Source organism: Trichechus manatus, unplaced genomic scaffold (genome assembly GCF_000243295.1).
Source record: "Trichechus manatus latirostris isolate Lorelei unplaced genomic scaffold, TriManLat1.0 scaffold00035, whole genome shotgun sequence".
Lineage (NCBI taxonomy): Eukaryota > Metazoa > Chordata > Mammalia > Sirenia > Trichechidae > Trichechus > Trichechus manatus.
This window is the reverse complement of record NW_004443971.1, coordinates 15,554,308-15,574,184: the sequence shown is the minus strand read 5'-3', so window position 1 is coordinate 15,574,184 and position 19,877 is coordinate 15,554,308. Positions and strand designations below refer to the sequence as shown.

The 19,877-nt window shown below is 37.2% G+C and overlaps 1 protein-coding gene and 1 long non-coding RNA gene across 2 annotated transcripts in view; one reads left to right on the top strand and one right to left on the bottom strand.

Annotated features, from left to right (window-relative positions):
• CAMSAP2 (calmodulin regulated spectrin associated protein family member 2) overlaps positions 1 to 19,877 on the top strand; it is a 138,240-nt gene that overhangs the window by 113,684 nt on the left and 4,679 nt on the right. The window contains exons 8-15 of the mRNA XM_004375314.3: positions 1,792 to 1,885; positions 5,142 to 5,221; positions 5,506 to 5,575; positions 5,933 to 8,135; positions 14,964 to 15,100; positions 15,582 to 15,802; positions 17,043 to 17,115; positions 19,139 to 19,254. Coding sequence (XP_004375371.1) covers positions 1,792 to 1,885; positions 5,142 to 5,221; positions 5,506 to 5,575; positions 5,933 to 8,135; positions 14,964 to 15,100; positions 15,582 to 15,802; positions 17,043 to 17,115; positions 19,139 to 19,254 — 2,994 coding nt within the window. The remainder of the gene's footprint in view (positions 1 to 1,791; positions 1,886 to 5,141; positions 5,222 to 5,505; positions 5,576 to 5,932; positions 8,136 to 14,963; positions 15,101 to 15,581; positions 15,803 to 17,042; positions 17,116 to 19,138; positions 19,255 to 19,877) is intronic.
• Positions 184 to 19,270, bottom strand: LOC111820379 (uncharacterized). Its single transcript, XR_002823930.1, has 3 exons — positions 19,132 to 19,270; positions 15,504 to 15,589; positions 184 to 212 (listed from the first exon to the last, which is right to left on the bottom strand). It is a non-coding gene; the product is annotated as an uncharacterized LOC111820379 (long non-coding RNA).

Below are 19,877 nucleotides of genomic sequence, written 5' to 3'. Positions count from 1 at the left end.
TATATATATTTTTTTTTAAACCTAACAGGTTTGTGATTATTACTATATCATGATCTGTTGATTGCACATAAGAATAAAACTAATTAGAAATAAAATCCGTTGAGGTTGAGTTGACTCTGACTCATGGCAGCCCCATATATCACACAGTGGAATTGTTCCATAGGGTCTTCTTTGCTGTGATCTTTATGGAAGTAGATTGCCAGACCTTTCTTCTGTGGAAAAATAAAGGTGTTACTATAAAAATCTCTAGCTATAAAGAACAAAAAAAATCTTCCTGAATTTTCTCTAAAGCAGTGTTTCATATAGCAAAACAAATTTTCCACTGGCTTCCATTATAAAACTAGATGCTTATTTTTATAGGAAAAAAAAATGACCCTAAATTATAAGTTCAGCCCCACTAAAGAATTTTTCTTCAGCATAACTGTGGGACCAGTTCTTTCTGACATCAGTGGCTGTCCCAGCCAACACAAAACAAGATTGTTGTGCATCCCAGCTACTTTAGCTGCTTTCGTTAGCTCTAAATTTTGCAATTCCAATCACTACCCTCACTCCCACCTCCCTCCAAAAAAAGAGAAAGAGCTCAAGAGGGAGGAAAAATCTGTAACCAAGGGGGAGACGACATACCATTCTAATGAACAGAATGAGCTTACTTCAGGCAGCCTATTGCATCTCAGGCAAAATTCTGTGAAATATGTGGTAATGAGTATTTAATGTGTTCTGGTATTTCTAAGCTGCTTATGGCAGATTCCAAATACTGAGTCATTATATAACAAAGAATACCTATAAAGAAGTTGCAATCCTTCCTTAAGGCAGTTAAGGAAAGTCAGATGTCAAAAGATGACCATATGTAATTGTTCTATGAAAGCTTTAGCAAAGTGAAACAATCAGATTTATTTTTATTTTAAATATCTGTATTTATTTTATATTATACCTTTTTTCCCCCATTAGTGTATTTTTATGCAAATAACACACAGGTTCTAAAAAAATATGGTGGCTTTACAGGGGTTTAGCAAGGGTAACGAGTGCCCAGGGGCAGTCTCTAAGTTTTGCCTTCCCTCCCCTCATTTGAGCACCCAGGGGCAGTTTCTAAGTTGTACCTCCCTTCCTCCAAATTTCAAGATGAATAGACATTGATAGCGACGACAAAAACCGAGAAACCGAGCACACCCACTGCCCAGGCACAAATTCCAGCTGCACCCCATCCCGGGTGGCGGGCAGGCTGATGGGGTGCCCGAGCATTGGCAGCGACACTAGCGGCACTTCTGGGCCAGTGATTCATTCTGGCAGACACTGAGAAGCCGCAGCCGCAGAGAGCAGCACTGAAACGTGGCTAAAGTGGGCACAGGCTTTCTGGAGCAGCTCAAGTCCTGCATAACTTGGTTTGGACGTATCTCTGGACCATTTGGTGTTGGCCCTTCTGACAGTGTCACCTGGTGCAATCCGCACCCCCTAGTGACACCACTGGTGCCCCCTTGGACTTGAGCCGGGGGCAAGTGCTGCCCGTGCTCCCACCTTTCCCAGCCGTCGCGCCCCCTCCCCCAACACTACACCTCTGTAGCCTTGATAGAATAATTTTTTCTTTTTAAGCCAGAATACTTCAGGAAGAGTTTAAAGAAAAATTGACCTGTTGAAAGTATTTAAGATGATAACTTTCAATATGCTATGATTTTTCTATAAGTAGCACGAGATTTTGAGAGTAAATTTTAAACATTTATTTATGGTCCAGAATTCTTGAAGTAATGTTGGAAACATGCTAAACATGTAATTTTGAGATTTCATCTTTTATTCTAGCTGAACCTACGAACGATCCGCCTTCAGTCCCTGTCTCGAATGCTGCCAGAAGGAATGTCTTGGATAGTTCATGTAGTTCTGACTTCAGTTCAAGGTAGATTCCAGAATGACTTCATTTTCACTATTTCCGTTTTGTTCACTAATGAAATCAAAATAAAATTTTATTACCTTAATTAAAGGTGTTTTATTTCATTCGGAATTTGAACTAAATTGTGTTTAATTGGATCACCCTTTTAATGCCTGTTATAACTTAAATGTAATTAAAAATTACACTGAAATGTATATTTCATAAGCAGACTTTTATGAACCATACTGAAATTGGGAGAATATATTCTAAGGTCCAAATAAAACCAAAAACAAACAAAACCCATTGTCGTTGAGTCAATTCTGACGCATAGCGACCCTATAGGACAGAGCAGAACTGCCCCATAGGGTTTCCAAGGAGCGGCTGGTGAATTCAAACTGCCGACCTTTTGATTAGCAGCCAAGCTCTTAACCACTGCACCACCAGGGCTCCAAGATCCAAGTATCTTAAAAACACACTTTTGCAGCATAAATTTAGAGTTGAGAACTAGCTAAATGATAGGTAGCTCTTAGGTCTCAGGGAGAAATTTTTAAATTTTATTTGGGTTTTAACATTTTTTTTAAATATCTTAAAATCTTTGAGACAGTTTTTCATACTGTTTTTAGTTACTGTCACCATTGAGAGATCACAACAAAATATTTATTATAATATTGAATCTTTATCTAATGCTTTAATTCTTGATATCAGGAACTGAAATGAAAGTAAAAATGTCCTACCATTTAATATCAGGATAATCCTGACCTCTGACCCAGTTACCGTATTTTTACACAAATGATGCCTGTCTTCTTCGTTTGTTTGCCAGCTGTGCCCTCCCTCTCCCCTCCCCACCCCTTGCAGACTTGCGGGGGTGTGGGGGTGTGCTGCCAGCTAACAAATAACAGAGGGTGCGCATTATTTGCATAAAAATATGGTATGTGATAAGGACATTCGTTTGTTTTGAATTGTCTTTCAGTGGATCTTGTAAGTAGCTTTTCAATATCTATTTATTAGAACCTAAAATTTAACTTTGGACTCCCTAATCTATCTGACTTTTTAAGTTTAAAATTGATATATTTTGAGGATATTTAGAAATTTAAGCAGATCTATTAAATACATTTTTTTTAATTGGTAAATGTTGTGTTATACATATTGTTACAACAATAAAAATATATTAAAATTATAAGAAATTCAAAGTACTTTCTGTATGAATAACAAAACTATAAACTTGCACTGAAGCCATCACCTACTCCTCACACTTGAGAAGTTTCTCAGGTGCACACTAACGAATGTGAAACTCAAGCCTTGACAGAACCCTTTCCAGACTCACTACCTTTGTAGGGCTTTTTACCTGTGTGAGTTTTCTGGTGTCTGTAAAGCTTTTCCTACAAATTAAAAAAGCATTTTCCTTCTCTTACGCTTTGATTTACCACTATGAATCTTCTTACTACCTCATTAAGTTTTCTGTTGCCTAACTGTCCGTGAAATTTACCACAAACAGGTTAGGTTAGAATATTGTTGATTCTAGAAACATGTCTATATTTTTTCTTATGGGAAACTTTTTTCTACATAGTATTATTTCCTCAGTGCTTTCTTGGGTTGGTTATCTAGTGACGTTTCCTTCTTTGAAAATTTAGAAACTACCTAATATTCTAGGTAGTCACTCTTGGACGATTTAATCTTTTAAATCTCTGAAACTTTCCACCTGAAAAATAGATTATCCCATAGTTATTATTTCTAGAAACCTAAATGGACAGTCTTCCAAATTTCTGACACTGGAAAAAGTCTTAATTTAGGTCCTGTGGAAGACTCACCTCCTTTCTGTCTCTGAGACATCCAAATGGCTACCTTTTCCCAGTCTCCCTAACAGAGCAACTTTTTATAACCTAGATGCATGTCTAAATTGTCTTCCTTGAAGAGTCTTTCTGTTACCATCTTTCTAGGCTCCTAGTAACCCTCTCATATCTATAGTTCTCCCATATGTCCTCATTGTAGAACTTTGAGGAAGGATTAAAGAATTTCTTTTTCATAGGGATAATGCAGTCACATCTATAAATGTTACTGCATCCAAATAATGATCTTATGAGAAAGAAAAAACAAAGGAGGAAGACAGGCAGAGCAAAAAGACATTTCCAGCAGCTACTCCACATACTTGGGTAGAGTTACACCAGACCAAAATCTTCTATGCAAATATGAAAATGAGGCAATTAATAGGAATTTACAACACTGTAGCCATTATTTGGAGAAGAAAAAAAGAGTGAACAAATTTTTAATAACTTGCAGGATTACCTTCTTATCAGAGATCTGAGAGTGGAAACTGTGGAAATGGCTTTAGAAGAAGGGATGATAGAAACAAACATGACAAGGGAGCAAATGAACTTATAAACAAAACTAAGAGAAAATGTGATGGGCAGTTCAGGAGAAAAGTCTGCAGAAGCAGATGAGTATTTGTCCTGGACAGAGCAAAGTTATGCAAATTCTTTACGTATTGTTGCTTTTGGAAAACCTCATTAATTAAGCTTTAATTAAATAGTAAGAATACAGCATTGCTGTTTACCTTTGAATTCTTTAGTTGATTTGTTCATCTTCTCAGTTTATGTTAGCCAAAAGATAGTATGGTTTGAGGGAGCTACAGAAGTCACTACACCCTATTCCCCAGTGTATTCTCTACCAGTTGGAGGTGGGCAGGCTAATTTCTTCATCTGACTACAGTGTCAGGTGTGGGCAGACTTAACACTTAGAAAAATAAAGAGAAGATAGCTTGATTCAGGCCAGATGTCATTATAATTTGAGAGACTGTCTAGTCCCTTACATTAATTGGAATAGAGTGGACTTAATGAAGAAGTAACAGGAAAGCTTCTTATCTGTAGAGGCACTGAAGTCTTCAAAGTGAAGCTCGCTGTGTTACTCTTGCAGTAACGTTAGAGATGTACAGACACAGGTTTGTGAGCAGGGAGGCTACCAGGCTTTGTTATACTTGTGTTTTTTAGAGACTTAGATTAAACCAAAATATTTTAAATGTGATGCGTCTGATTTACCTTCTTTATATCCGTTTTTCTATTTGTAAAATGAAAATAATGTGCCATATCTTACATTGTGATATATGTGAAAATAGTTCAAGCTCTTTGGCTAAAAGACATAATATATATAGAAGTACATATTATGATCACAGCCATTATTTAGAATGGAAAATTGGAGATGGTAATATTGTTTATAACTTCAGCCATTCTGTATAAAATTTATATTTAAGGGATAAAATATAAACTTTTAAATTTGTTTTACATTGCAGTGAGGAAGGGGCTGCATTTACACAGTGTCGTCATTTGCCTTCTAGACATTTCCGTCCCCAAGCTCAGTCTTCAGCCTCAGGTAATGTATTTGAAGAAGTCTAGTAAAGTGCTTTTTAAATAGGTTAACTGGGAAATGATAAATAAAAATATCCCATCTTTTTTCTGAAAAGTGTTACATATGCACCAAAAAGTTGATTGTTTCTCTATGCTTGCTTTTCTTAATAACATAATGTCTAATTCTCCAAATATACTTACTTACATTTTAGTGCTATCAGTGGATCCTCAAGTATGTGAAATGTTAAATTGCTGTAAGTTAAAAATTTTTACAAGATTTCAGTGACGTTTTCTTTTTTGCATGTGAAGGAGGAATTAGAAGGTCTTCCTCTATGTCTTATGTTGATGGCTTCATAGGGACATGGCCCAAAGAGAAAAGGTAAGCAAAGGGAATTGTTTTTAGCATGTTCACTTTATCAAGAAATGCTAACTTTATCACTCCTTAGCCTGCCACACCCATCTTTTTTAATGTTGTTAACCAAATTGCTAAATCTAGACTTGTAAGTAGTACCTAAATTTGAAAAAGGCTACATAGGCAAATGATAACTGAGAAGTCAAATGGGCTAAATTTCAAAATTAGCTAGAGAGCCCTAACTTTCCTTAAGGACAATATGATTATGAGAAATGAGGGAAAAAAAGAAATACAATTTCAAATAATTATTATTTGATGATACCAAAACAAATCATTTCTTTTCTAAAATTATTGAAGGATTTTCTCCTTTTTGTTTTTTTCCAGATCATCAGTGCACGGAGTTTCATTTGATATTTCTTTTGATAAAGAAAATAGTGTACAGAAATCTACTCCAAACAGAGGAATTACTCGTTCTATTAGTAATGAAGGACTTACTCTGAACAACAATCGTGTATCTAAACACATTAGGAAAAATTTGTCCTTCAAGCCAGTAAATGGAGAAGAGGAGGCAGAAAGCATTGAAGAAGAACTTAATATCGACCCTCACACTGACTTCAGATCTTATGGGCCCCTTAATACAAACGAACTAAATTCAAATGAGAATATTCATTATAAGCTTCCAAACGGAGCTTTACAAAATAGAGTACTTCTAGATGAGTTTGGCAATCAGATCGAAACACCAAGCATTGAAGAAGCATTACAAATAATTCATGATACTGAAAAATCTCCCCTCACACCTCAGCCAGACCAAATTGCTAATGGCTTCTTTCTTCATAGCCAGGAAATGAGTATCCTAAATTCAAATTTCAAGCTAACTCAATCTAGCCCTGATAACATATCTGATACAAAAGGTGCCTTGAGTCCCGTAACTGACAATACTGAAGTAGACACTGGAATTCACGTTCCTTCAGAAGATATTCCTGAAACTATGGATGAAGATTCTTCTTTGAGAGATTATACTGTAAGCCTGGACTCTGACATGGATGATGCATCTAAATTTATGCAGGATTATGACATAAGAACCAGCAATCCCAGAGAAGCTTTGAGTCCTTGTCCAAGTACAGTAAGTACCAAGTCTCAGCCAGGCAGCAGTGCTTCTTCTAGTTCTGGAGTTAAAATGACCAGCTTTGCTGAACAGAAATTCAGGAAACTGAATCACACTGATGGAAAAAGTAGTGGAAGTAGTTCTCAAAAAACTACGCCAGAGGGTTCTGAACTTAATATTCCCCATGTGGTTGCTTGGGCACAAATTCCAGAAGACACAGGCATTCCACAAGGACGAGACACTACCCAGCTGTTGGCTTCTGAAATGGTGCATCTTAGGATGAAACTAGAAGAAAAAAGGCGTGCTATAGAAGCCCAGAAGAAGAAAATGGAAGCTGCTTTTACTAAACAGAGGCAGAAAATGGGGAGGACAGCATTCCTTACTGTAGTGAAAAAGAAAGGGGATGGGATATCCCCTCTTCGTGAGGAAGCAGCTGGTGCAGAAGATGAGAAAGTATATACTGATCAAGCAAAAGAAAAGGAACCGCAGAAAGCTAATGGACAAAGGAGTAAGTCTCTGGCAGATATCAAAGAGAGCATGGAGAATCCTCAAGCCAAATGGCTAAAGTCTCCAACCACACCTGTCGATCCTGAGAAACAGTGGAACCTGGCAAGCCCCTCAGAAGAAACTTTAAACGAAGGAGAAATTTTAGAATATACAAAATCCATTGAAAAGTTAAATTCATCTCTGCATTTTCTACAACAAGAGATGCAACGCTTGTCACTTCAGCAGGAAATGTTAATGCAGATGCGAGAGCAGCAGTCTTGGGTGATTTCGCCTCCACAGCCCTCTCCACAGAAACAGATTAGAGATTTTAAACCTTCCAGGCAGGCAGGCCTGTCTTCTTCCATTGTACCATTCTCCTCAGACTCCCCTCGTCCTCCTCATCCATCTCCACAGTCTTCTAACAGGAAAAGCACATCTTTTTCTGTTAAAAATCAAAGGACTCCTAGGCCCAATGAATTAAAAATAACACCTTTGAATCGAACCCTGACACCCCCTCGGTCTGTTGATAGTCTTCCTCGGTTAAGGAGGTTTTCACCAAGTCAGGTTCCTATTCAGACTCGGTCATTTGTATGTTTTGGAGATGATGGAGAACCTCAGCTAAAGGAATCCAAACCTAAAGAGGAAGTTAAAAAGGAGGAATTGGAATCCAAGGGGACTTTGGAACAACATGCACATAATCCAGAAGAAAAGGAGATCAAACCTTTGGAGTCAACAGTGTCTGAAGTACTATCACAGCCTATCACAGAGACTGTCTGTCTAACACCAAATGAGGACCAACTGAATCAACCCACAGAACTGCCTCCTAAACTTGTTTTCCCACCTACAGCTCCTAAAAATGTTAATCTAATTGAAGTTTCCCTCTCAGATTTGAAACCCCCTGAAAAGGCTGATGTATCTGTTGAAAAATATGATGGAGAAAGTGATAAAGAACAATTTGATGATGACCAGAAAGTATGCTGTGGATTCTTTTTTAAGGTAATACTTAATCTGCATTGGTTTGGGTATCTTCATTAGATGAGTGTTTTTTTTGTTTGAATTGACGTGCTGCTTTGAGTAGTAATCCATTTTGTTGCAAGTCTGCCATTAATTATAAATTATATTTTGGTACTCCCCTCGGTGGACTCTCGTGTCATTCAAGCACGCTGCGATTCATAGAATAATCTTCTGATACAGATTTGAAGCTGTTATAAATCCTTTTGTTATCAAAGTCATTGTACATGTTTAGATACACTCGCTGTTTTTGCTCCTCTGCCTTTTTCTCACTTTCACAAAAGCCTTTAAAAATAAGGCTACTCAAATCTCTCCAGAGTGAGTCCATTACCAATTTGTAAAAAGCTCATAACTTAGCATTTTTATAATATAAGTAAGTATATTTTAGGTTTTGGGTTTTTTTTTTTTTTTTAATCTTGAACATCTTTTCTCACATGCTTTGTCTTTTAAAAATCTTTTTGAAACTGGCCAGACAGGATCTAACAAGGTGAGACATTTTTAAAGCATATATAGTTTGAACACTTGTCATCCAAATGATTCCTTTAAAAGCACTGGATAAGGGTGTAGCATATGACCCTTAATCTTAGTATTGAGAGTAGATACAACATATTTTTACAGTACCGTAGCCAACTAATGCAAATAATGAACAGCATCAGCTTTTGATGGTGAAGATCTTATAATTTATCATAGATACTAGAAAGCTTACTAATATTGTTAAACAGCCTCCTAAATTTTTCATCCTTATATTTTTCTATGTTTTCCAAGTTACCTATAGAGAATAATATTTTTATAATCACAAATATATGTGTGTGTTATTCATACTTCTTTTTTTTTTAATTAAAGGACTAAAGTAGATAATCTCTGATTCTGTATAGCTACACAGTTTGGAATGTAGATTGACAACACACAACATTAATAATTAATAATTTAAGATTTTAAACTCAAGCACACAGCAGTCCTACTGGAAAAAGTAACCCAAGAATGTGGAAGTGATTACACTTGCTGGTTTTACTTCTGATCATTTAATGTTAGAAATTTGTAACTTATTTTAAAACTGACTTCAGGGTGATTGCCCTTTAGGCCCTTTTCAGTGTTTGAAAATTTAGATGTGAGTCATGTTTTGTCTCTTAATCATGTAAATCTACCATTTTGTAATAGAATGCCTTTGTAGACACTAATAGATATTAAAGTTTACTGTCTAATTGTAGAAGACCTTACTCCTTGCAGAGAAAGGAAAACAGGGAGAAAAAAACTTCACAACTTTTAGTGTGAAACAGGAAGTGCATCTGTACCTTCGTTTCCATTCTTCACTGCCCCAATACTCATCCCTTGCACTGTGGTTATAGCTTCTTAACTGGGCTTCCTGCCTCTGATCACTCCATTCTGTTCTTCATACTGCAACCAGAGCTAATTGTTCCAAGAGCACACCTCTAATTGAATCTTTCTATCCAAAAAATGTTATTGAATACAGTTTAAACTCCTTAGCATAGCATTCAGGGACTTCCACAGACCAACCCAAGCTATTGTCCAGCCTCTCCCCTGTACCTTCTATTTTGGGCTATTCTTTAATACAAAATTCAAGCTTCATCTTTTTGTTGAAGCCATTCATAATTCCTTAGGAAGAAGTTAAATACTTCCTCCTTTGTGCGTCTAGAGTACCTGGGTGATGCAAATGGTTAATGCACTCAGTTGCTAACCAAAAGGTTGGCTGTTCAAGTCCACCCAGAGGCATCATGTAAGAAAGTCCTAGCAGTCTACTTCCAAAAAATCAGCCATTGGAAAATTCTGTGAGCACCGTTCTACTCTGACAAGCTTTGGGGTCGCCATGAGTCAGAGTGGACTTGAAGGCAACTGGTTTGTGTGTCTGTTGTATCCTAAATATACTGTAGTACCTGTGACCCAAATTTTTCTATGATTTCTTTATGATTTGCTTTTTCTCTTCGACTGTGAGCCCCTAGAGATACTGATTCTCTTTATTCCCGTATATACCTGGCAAATTGCAAAGTATCTATAGTTTGTTAGATATATGAACGTTTAGTTTGATTGGCTGAATGGTATCTTCTGACTTTCTCCATTCAGAGTTAGTCTGTCGGGGTTCTTATACAAAGCACCTTGTTTTACCTCTTTCTCCAGGGGATTTGGCAACCAGGAAGTACTTACTGAATTAAGCATTATAAGGAGTCATTGAGACCATGAACCACCTCTACAGCTTGTTACTTTGCTGATTTTTTTTCTAATAATATTTTATTGTGTTTTCAGTGAACGTTTACACAGCAAGTTAGGTTCCCATCTGACAATCACTACACATATTTTTCAGAGGCAGTGGTTACATTTTTCACAATGTTTTAGCATTCTCAAGAATTTCCTTCTGGATGTTTTCCTTCCAGTAATCTGGTTTCCCACTCCCCTTACCTTTCATCTTTGCTGAAGAGTAATTGTTGACCATTGGTCTCATATAGATGATTTTTTAAAGGTGCGCAGTACTCACTGGTAATATTCTTTATGAGCCAATCTGTTATTGAGTTAAAAGGTGACCTAAGGGGGTAGTTTCAGTTCAAGATTTATGGAAATCTCAGGGAGATAGTCTCGGGGAGTCCTCTAGTCTCAACCGGTCCAGTAAGTCTGAACTTTTTAAGAATTTGAGTTCTGTTCTACATTTTTCTCCCTTTCTATCAGGATCCATCTATTGTGGCCCTGATTAGAATGGTTGTTAGTTGTAACCAGGCACCATCTAGTTGTTCTGGTCTCAGGGTAGATGAGGCCATGGTTCGTGTAGATTATTCATCCTGTAGACTAGTTTCTTCTCTGAGTCTTTGGTTTCCTTCTTTCTCTTTTGCGCCAGCCGTGATGGGACCAATAGTTAAACGGCTGCTCACAAGCTTTTAAGACCCTAGACACTACTTACCAGACTAGGATGTATAATATAAACTTCTGTGAATATGCCAATTGACCAAGTTGTCCCACGAGACTATGGTCCTAAGGCTTCAAACCCAGAAATCCAATCCCATGAGGTGTTTGTTGGGTTTATGTATAAGAAGTATCCGTAACTGTGCCTCCATGTGCTTTATTATATATATGAACATACATGCATGCACAGACATGTATATGTACACACATACGGTTACATGTATATATGCATGCATATATGTATACATACCTATACACATATATGCATACATAAATACATGTGTAACCACACATCTTTTTTGGCTGTTGTTGCAAAATTATATATTCTAGCATCTACCAAAAACATCCTTGACATGTATGTGTGTGTGTACTTAGGGACATCATTTACATGGTCAAGCTGTGCACACCTCACCCACATTCAGTGTTACCTTTCCCATCACCAAAAATAGCAAGTGTCTGCTCTCTAAAAGGAAACCCTGGTGGCGAAGTGGTTAAGAGCTACGGCTGCTAACCAAAACATCAGCAGTTCGAATCCACGAGGTGCTCCTTGGAAACCCTATGGGGCAGTTCTACCCTGTCCTATAGGGTCACTATGAGTCAGAATCGACTTGATGGCAACAGTTTTGGTTTTATGAGTTTTACTCTGTAAAAGAGTTATTCCCCCTCTTCTCACCTACCCCTCCCTGGTAACCACCAACGAACATTGGTTTCTTTATGTATACATGTTTTTATAAAAGTGGGATCACACAGTATTTTTCCTTTTGTGATTGACTTGTTTCAATCAGCGTAATGTCCTCCAGATTCATCCACATTTTAAGATGTTTGAGAACTCGTTATTATTCTTTATGATTGCATAGTAGTCCACTTTATATATATATCTATATACTACATTTTGCTTATCCATTCATCCATTGATGGGCACTTAGGTTGTTTCCATCCTTTTGCTATTGTGAATAGTACTGCAGTCACCACTGGTGTGCATATGTCTGTTCGTGTCACTTCTGTTAGTTCTCTAGGGTATATACCTAGGAGTGAGATTGCTGGATCATAAGGTAGTTCTAGTTTTTTGAGGAAGCGCCATACCATTTTCCATAGTGGTTATACCATTTTATGGTCCCATTGCAGTGGATAAGAGTTCCAATCTCCCTGCATCTTCACCAGCATTTGTTGTTTTCTGTTTTTGTGATCATTGTGCCATTTTAGTGGGGGTGAGTTGGTATCTCATTGCAGTTTTGATTGCATCTCTCAACAGCTAAAGATCATGAACATCTTTTCATTTGTTTCTTGGCCGCTTGAATGTCCTTTTTAGTGAACTGTTTATTCATGTCTTTTGCCCATTTTCTTTTTCATATATATATAATTTTATTGTACTTTAGGTGAAAGTTTACAGTGCAAATTACTTCCTCATTCAAAAATTTATACATAAATTGTTTAGCAACATTGGTTGCAATCCCCAAAATGTGTCGGCACTCTCTCCCTGTCCCTTTCCACCCTGGGTTTTCCATGTCCATTCGTCCAGTTTTCCTGTCTCTTCCTGCCTTCTTGTCTTTGTTTTTGAACAGGTGTTGCCCATTTGGTCTCGTATACTTAATTGAACTAAGAAGCATGTTCCTTACGTGTGTTATTCTAATCTTTGGCTGAAAGGTGAACTTTGGGAGTGGCTTCAGTTCTGAGTTAGTAGGGTTTCCAGGGGCCATAGTCTCGAAGGTTCCTACAGTCTCTGTCAGACCTGTACATTTGGTCTTTTTTGTGTGTGTGTGAATTTATATTTTGTTCTACATTTTTCTCCTGCTCTGCCAGGACCCTCTATTCTGATCCCCATCAGAGTGGTAGGTGATGGTAGCCAGGCACCATCTAGTTCTTCTGGGCTCAGGCTGGTGGAGGCTGTGGTTCATGTGGTCCATTAGTCCTTTGGATTAATATTTTCCTTGTGTCTTTGATTTTCTTCATTCTCCTTTGCTCCAGACGAGATAGGACCAATAGATGTATCTTAGGTGGCCGTTCGCAAGCTTTTAAGAGACCACAGACACTAGTCACCAAATGAGGATGTATAATTTTTTTTTTTTTTATGAACTGTATTATGCCAGTTGACCTAGAAATCCCCTGAGATCATGGTCCCCAGCTCTCAGGCCTTGCAACTTGGTCCCTCAAGGTGTTTGGATGTGTCTAGAAGCGTCTATGACTTTGCCTTGGTCAAGTTGCACTGACTTCCCCTATATTGTATGTTGTCTTTCCCTTCACCAAAGTTAACTCTTATCTACTATATAGTTAGTGATATCCCCTCCCCATCAAAGATGTTTTTTTCCTGTGTGTAAACCTTTTCTTGAGTTTTTATAATAGTAGTCTCATAAAATAGTTATCCCAAATCCTTTCGTGATTGACCTATTTCACTCAGCATAATGCCCCCCACATTCATCCATGTTGTGAGATGTTTCACAGATTCATCATTGTTCATTATCATTGCATAGTATTCCATTGTGTGTATATACCATAATTTGTTTACCTATTCATCTGTCGCTGGGCACTTCGGTGGTTTCCATCTTTTTGCTATTGTAAATAATGCTACAGTGAGCGTGGTTGTGCATATGCCTATTTGTGTGATGGCTCTTATTTCTCTAGGATATAGTCATAGGAGTGGGAATGCTGGATTGTATGTTATTTCTATTTCTAGCTTTTTAAGGAGGCACCATATAATTTTCCATAGTGGTTGTACCATTTTACATTCCCATCAGCAGTGGATAAGTGTTCCAATCTCCCCACAACCTATCCACCATTTGTTATTTTCTGGTTTCGTTATTAGTGTTAGTAATGTCAGGGTGAGATGGTCTTTTACCCATTTTTTAATTTGGGTTGTTTGTCTTTTTGTTGTTGAGTTGTAGAGGTTTTCTACATAAGAGATTAGACCCTTATCAGATGTCATTCCCTAAGATTTTTTCCCAGTCTGTAGGTTGTCTTTTTATTCTTTTGATACTTTTGATGAGCATAAGTATTTAATTTTTAGGGTCTCAGTTATCTGTTTTGTCTGCTGCTGCTCTTGCATTTGTAGTTGTATTTGATAATCTATCATTAAAAAAAACCCAGGTCCCACAGTTTTGTACTTTACTGAATTCCGAAGCATTTTGGAAGCCCTCTCAGAACCAGGGAAACCCTAGTGACAAAGTGGCTAAGAGTTCAGCGGCTAACCAAAAGGTCAGCAGTTCATCTCCACCAGGTGCCCCTTGGAAACCCTATGGGGCAGCTCTACTCTTGTCCTGTAGGGTTGCTGTGAGTCAGAAGCGACTCAACGGCAACGGGTTTGGTTTTTTTGTTTCTCAGAACTGGGGATGTCCCTATGGATTCAGGTAGAAACTAGGGCAGACCCAGGTGGCCTACAGATCACAAACTAGCTCTCCAAGTGAAAGTACCACAGAAGAGGAGTATAATTATGCCCATCAAAGGAAAAACCTTCAGTATAGTTCAGAACCTATCAAGCAAGCTTTCAGAACCTCACTTTTAAAAAAATCAGCAGTAGTTGCATTTATGTGGTGTAACTTTGGGTGGCTAATTTTTTTGGTACTTTTACCTGAGTTTTCGCTATTGAACATGTATTTTAAATATAATTTACATGCAGTTTTGAAAACTAGTTTTTTTTTAATTGTTCTTTTTAAATTTCTTAGGTTTCTGAAAGAGTGGAATTAAATAAATTTAAGTGTTCTCTGCTACTTGATAGAACTGATGCCACATTAATTCAGTTCCTTCATAATAATTAGTAGAATATGTCCGTATTTGCTGGGGTTGGAATAAGTTTGAATAAATAGTTCTGTTTTTCAGTTGTTAAGAGTAACCACTAAATGTGACCCCAGTCATTGAAAATAAGAATGTTGGTGCCTAAAATGTTTTATCTTTTTTAATGAAATTCACCCTTAGGATGATCAAAAAGCAGAGAATGATATGGCAATGAAACGGGCAGCTTTGTTGGAGAAACGATTAAGAAGGGAAAAAGAAACCCAGCTTCGAAAACAACAGCTGGAAGCAGAAATGGAGCATAAGAAAGAAGAGACAAGGTAAAGGAAATTGCTGTGCCAGTTCTAAATCTGAGCATTAATGATGCATGGGCATATTTAGAAAAATTTGGTAAGTATGTACTGCAAGAGGCAGTTTCTCATTTTTTTATTAACAGATTTTTTTAGAGACATTTAAAGTGTGTACAGACAAATGAACTGATACAGATTCTCAGTGCTTTTTGGAAGTTAGTTTATTTTCCCAAGGTATTGCCTAATTGTATATTTTGATCCTAAGTTTGAGATACTTCAAAGTACATGTTCTCTAAAACATTAATTTAAAATAATTTCACTAGATTATCAATTTTCTTTTTTTTAAATGACCTAAATTATCTTAGTAAGTACTTTTTAGATGAACATTTTTTTTTTCCCAGGGTACTGGAATATAATAACTCTCCCTTCTTACCTCAAATGTGTACTCTTTCCAGTGTCTTCTTTTGTCTTTGGTATGCAGAATGAGAAATTTAACTGTTTGATTTCTTAGGCGTAAAACTGAGGAAGAACGTCAAAAGAAAGAAGATGAGAGAGCGCGCAGAGAATTTATTAGGCAAGAATATATGAGGCGAAAACAGCTGAAACTCATGGAAGATATGGATACAGTAATTAAACCCCGCCCTCAAGTAGCAAAACAAAAAAAACAGCGCCCAAAATCTATTCACAGAGATCATATTGAATCCCCCAAAACACCAATAAAAGGTCCTCCAGGTAACACCACTTATTATAAAGAGTCTGTTCATGAAAAAACACCAGCTTCGTATGTCATACTAACGTGATTGTGCTTTGATCTGCTAAATTGGATACACAGTTTGAGAATATGCATGCTCCTTATTTGGAAAACCAAAATGAGCAAATGAAGTGTTTTATGACTTAAGTGTATTATGTGTGCATGCATATATTCAGTAGAACAAATGTGAATGCTAAAAATCCAATTTAAATACTAACCTATTAGGGAACTCTGCCTTCGGCTGTAATCTCCCTGAATTACTAATACTGACTACCCTTCACACATTTGTAAATTTAATGAGAAATTCTGTGTGCATGAAATGTGCAAGAAACATATCAGTATAATGAGGAATATAAGACCAAAAGTTCATGAGTCCCTCCTTTAAGATAGAAATGGTAAAATCCAAATTTATAATTAGGGAGCCATGGTGGCGCAGTGGTTAAGCATTTGGCTGCACCAAAAGGTCAGCAGTTGGAATCCACCAGCCGCTTCTTGGAAATCCCATGGGGCAGTTCTCCTCTGACCTATAAGGTCGCTATGAGTCGAAATTGGCTCAGTGGCCGCGGGTTTGGTTTTTTTTGTTGTTGTTGTTACAGTTGAGAGAAAATATATATATATATGTATATGTATTTTTAATTCAACATGCATACTTCTTACTCAAAAAATATTTTGTTAAGACAAAATACAATGGAAATTTTTAGAGAATTCCTATAGTTATTCTAAAGCTGAGGAAAAAATAACATTGACTGTTTAAAGAGAACTCTGCCTTTTCTAGTTAGTGAAACTTTTTGATACCCAATATTGGCTGAAATTAATACGATTATTTTTTCACCTATGAATTAGATATTTCTAAATATATCTTACTTTTTTGTTAATTTTTTTCTTAATTTCTTTTGCTAATTTTCTTTTTGTACTTTTTTTCTTTAGGATTACAGTTCCGTGTCTCATGTTAGCACTTTCTTTTTGGAATAAATCCTAATAGCAAGTTAGTTTTATCACTGTTTATTAAAAGTAGGTTCCTTGCTAATTTTAAATAAATTATGTATATATGCATGCAAGCATATTATGTGTTTAGAGTAAGAGTAAAGAAAAAAGAAAAACTACAGAAACTCAATTTTCATATGCTGGTGTTATCTAATGAACAGACTCTTTGCTAGTTGCTCCTGTTAAATTTCTAATTTTATTTTTATTCAGGGTCACGAATTTATCGTGTTTTTTCAGTCTCTAGCCTTTCTTTGGCGTCACTGAACACAGGCGATAATGAGAGTGTGCATTCGGGCAAGAGGACACCAAGGTAAGTTCAGAGCACATCAACATTTTTCGTGGGAAAGAATATGGTACCTGAAATTATACAGAATTCTAAGTAAAAATTCTTTATTTTTTATCTTATAATAACTATGAATCATAATAAAAAAAATTTATAAGTTTTGCTGACCAGATTTGTTTGGGTTTCTGTTTAAAAAAATTGTATGAAGAGGAAGACTAGCAGGGTTTATTAATCTTTTACTGTTTTTATCTTTTGGAATTTTGGAATTATTGTCATCTAAGATACTTTTTGTAACTTTGAAATATTAACAGTAATTGTACATCAGTAATTGCTAATATCACCGTGATGAAATCATGGTCTGTAGAAATAGAAAGTGCGTCATCTATGTAGTGCTGGCCTATAGCTTATTTCTCATAAATATAAAGGCCATTTTTCACTCTTAGAATAATTCCAAGTACATGGCTTATGACTTAGGAGAAAGATCTCTTTTGTACTCTGTTCCTATGTAGATGAGAAGCTAAAAGCCAACATTTCATTATCTTATAGTCTATTAATAACCAGATCAAAAAGAATGTTTCTACTGGCAGTTACCAGCTGAGTTCTAATCTTTGTATTACCATCTGATTGCATTAATTGTCCATTTTCATATGGAAAAGCATTTATTCTTTCATTCAATAAATATTTTGGAGTACTTACTATGTTCTAAGGAGCCCTGGTGGTGGTTAAGCGCTCAGCTGCTAACCGACAGGTTGGTGGTTTGAATCCACCAGCTACTCCTCGGGAGAAAGATGTGGCAGTCTGCTTCCGTAAAGATTACAGCCTTGGAAACCCTGTGGTGTAGTTCTAGTCTGTCTTGTAGGGTTGCTATGAGTAGAAATCAACTTGACAGCAATAGGTTTGGTTTGTAGTTTTACTATGCTCTAGGCATGTGGATGTATAGTTATGAATAAGACAAATGAAGTTACCACCATCTTTTTATTTTTAAGCTTCTGGGTTAATTTTGGTTGGTACTTTCACATATACTCTCCTGGCCCCCAAACGTTCTTTTCCCGTTTGAAATAAATATTCTGTTGCAAGGAAGGGGAAAGGTGGGGAGTGAAGAACACTAACTAGACAATAGAGTAGTGGCAACTATGGTGAAGGGTAAGACAGTATACAATACTGGGGAAGTCAGCACAGCTTGACCAAGGCAAAGTCATAGAAGCTTTATAGACATCTCCAAACTCCCTGAGGGACCAAATTACTGGGCCAGGGGCTGGGGACCATGGTCTCAGGGGACATCTAGCTCAACTGGCATAACATAGTTTATAAAGGAAATGTTCTACATCCTACTTTGGTGAGTAGCATCTGGGGTCTTAAAAGCTTGTGAGCAGCCATCTAAGATACTCCACTGGTCCCAAACCATCTGGAGCAAATGAGAATGAAGAAAACCAAAGACACAAGGGAAAGATTAGTCCAAAGGACTAATGGACCACATGAACCACAGCCTTCATGAGCCTGAGCCCAGAAGAACTAGATGGTGTCCGGCTACCACCACCAACTGCTTTGACAGGGATCACAATAGAGAGTCCCAGACAGAGCAGGAGAAAAATGTAGAACAAAAATCAAACTCACAAAAAAAAAAAAAAAAACACACTTAACTGTTCTGACAGATACTGGAGTAACTCTGAGAGTATGGCCCCCTGGACACCCTTTTAACTTAGTACTGAATTCACTCCTGAGGTTCACCATCAGCCCAAGATTAGACAGGCCAATAAAGTAAACAATAATACACATAGCTCAACGTGTATACGAGACTAAATGGGCACATGAGCCCAGGAGCAACAGCAAGAAGGCAGGAGGGGACAAGAAAGCTGGACAAATGGAAATGGGGAACGCAGGGTCAAGAAGGGGAGAGTGTGACACGTCACAAAATAATATGTGTATTTATTGTTCATGAGAAACTAATTTGCTCTGTACACCTTCATCTAAAGCACAATTAAAAAAAAAAGAAAAAGGAAGAAATGATGGCAATATGAACAAAAGGAAAAAAACTCTATTTACTATTTAGGTCAGAGTCTGTAGAAGGCTTCTTATCTCCAAGTCGTTGTGGCAGTCGAAATGGAGAAAAAGACTGGGAAAATGCATCAACAACTTCTTCAGTGGCTTCTGGAACAGAATACACAGGTTAGTGTCTGCATGTTTAGGGAAACAGTTAAATTTAACAGTCTTCATGAGAATAGATATAGGCTGTACTAAAGAAAATATCATTGGCTCACCACTTCGTAAACACCAGAGAGTCTGAGCCAAAGGAGCGAACACAGGCGGTCACTTTCAGGTAGGTCCGTTTCCACTTAGGGAGGTGGTGACTTGTCTCAGATGACTTGAAATAGTTTTCTAAACAAAATTAGTGATGCCACTAACACCTCATCCCTCTGCTTCTATCTTAAAAACGTTAGCCATTTCTGTGTTGTAGTTTAGGTCTGAAGAAGGTTTTGGAGAGGTTCTATCAGCAATGCATGGATCTTGAGTACAGAGAAAAAGCTAGAATCCACAAAGGCTTGTCCCTAACATTGGGATTTCCGGCATCTAGAGCTGTTCATCATTGATGAATTTAAGAAGCCCTAAGACGTAAGAAGAATGCATCAGATCTAGGAGGGCATCCAGCCTCACATGTCCCCACCAGGTTCTTTTCTAGCCTCTGTTTGGGTAGGCGTTTTTTTAATGAAAGCAAATTGATGAAGAGCATGTAGGTAAGGACGCTACTAGAGAAATGAAACAGGATACTTTGAGAGGTAAAATGAAAAGGC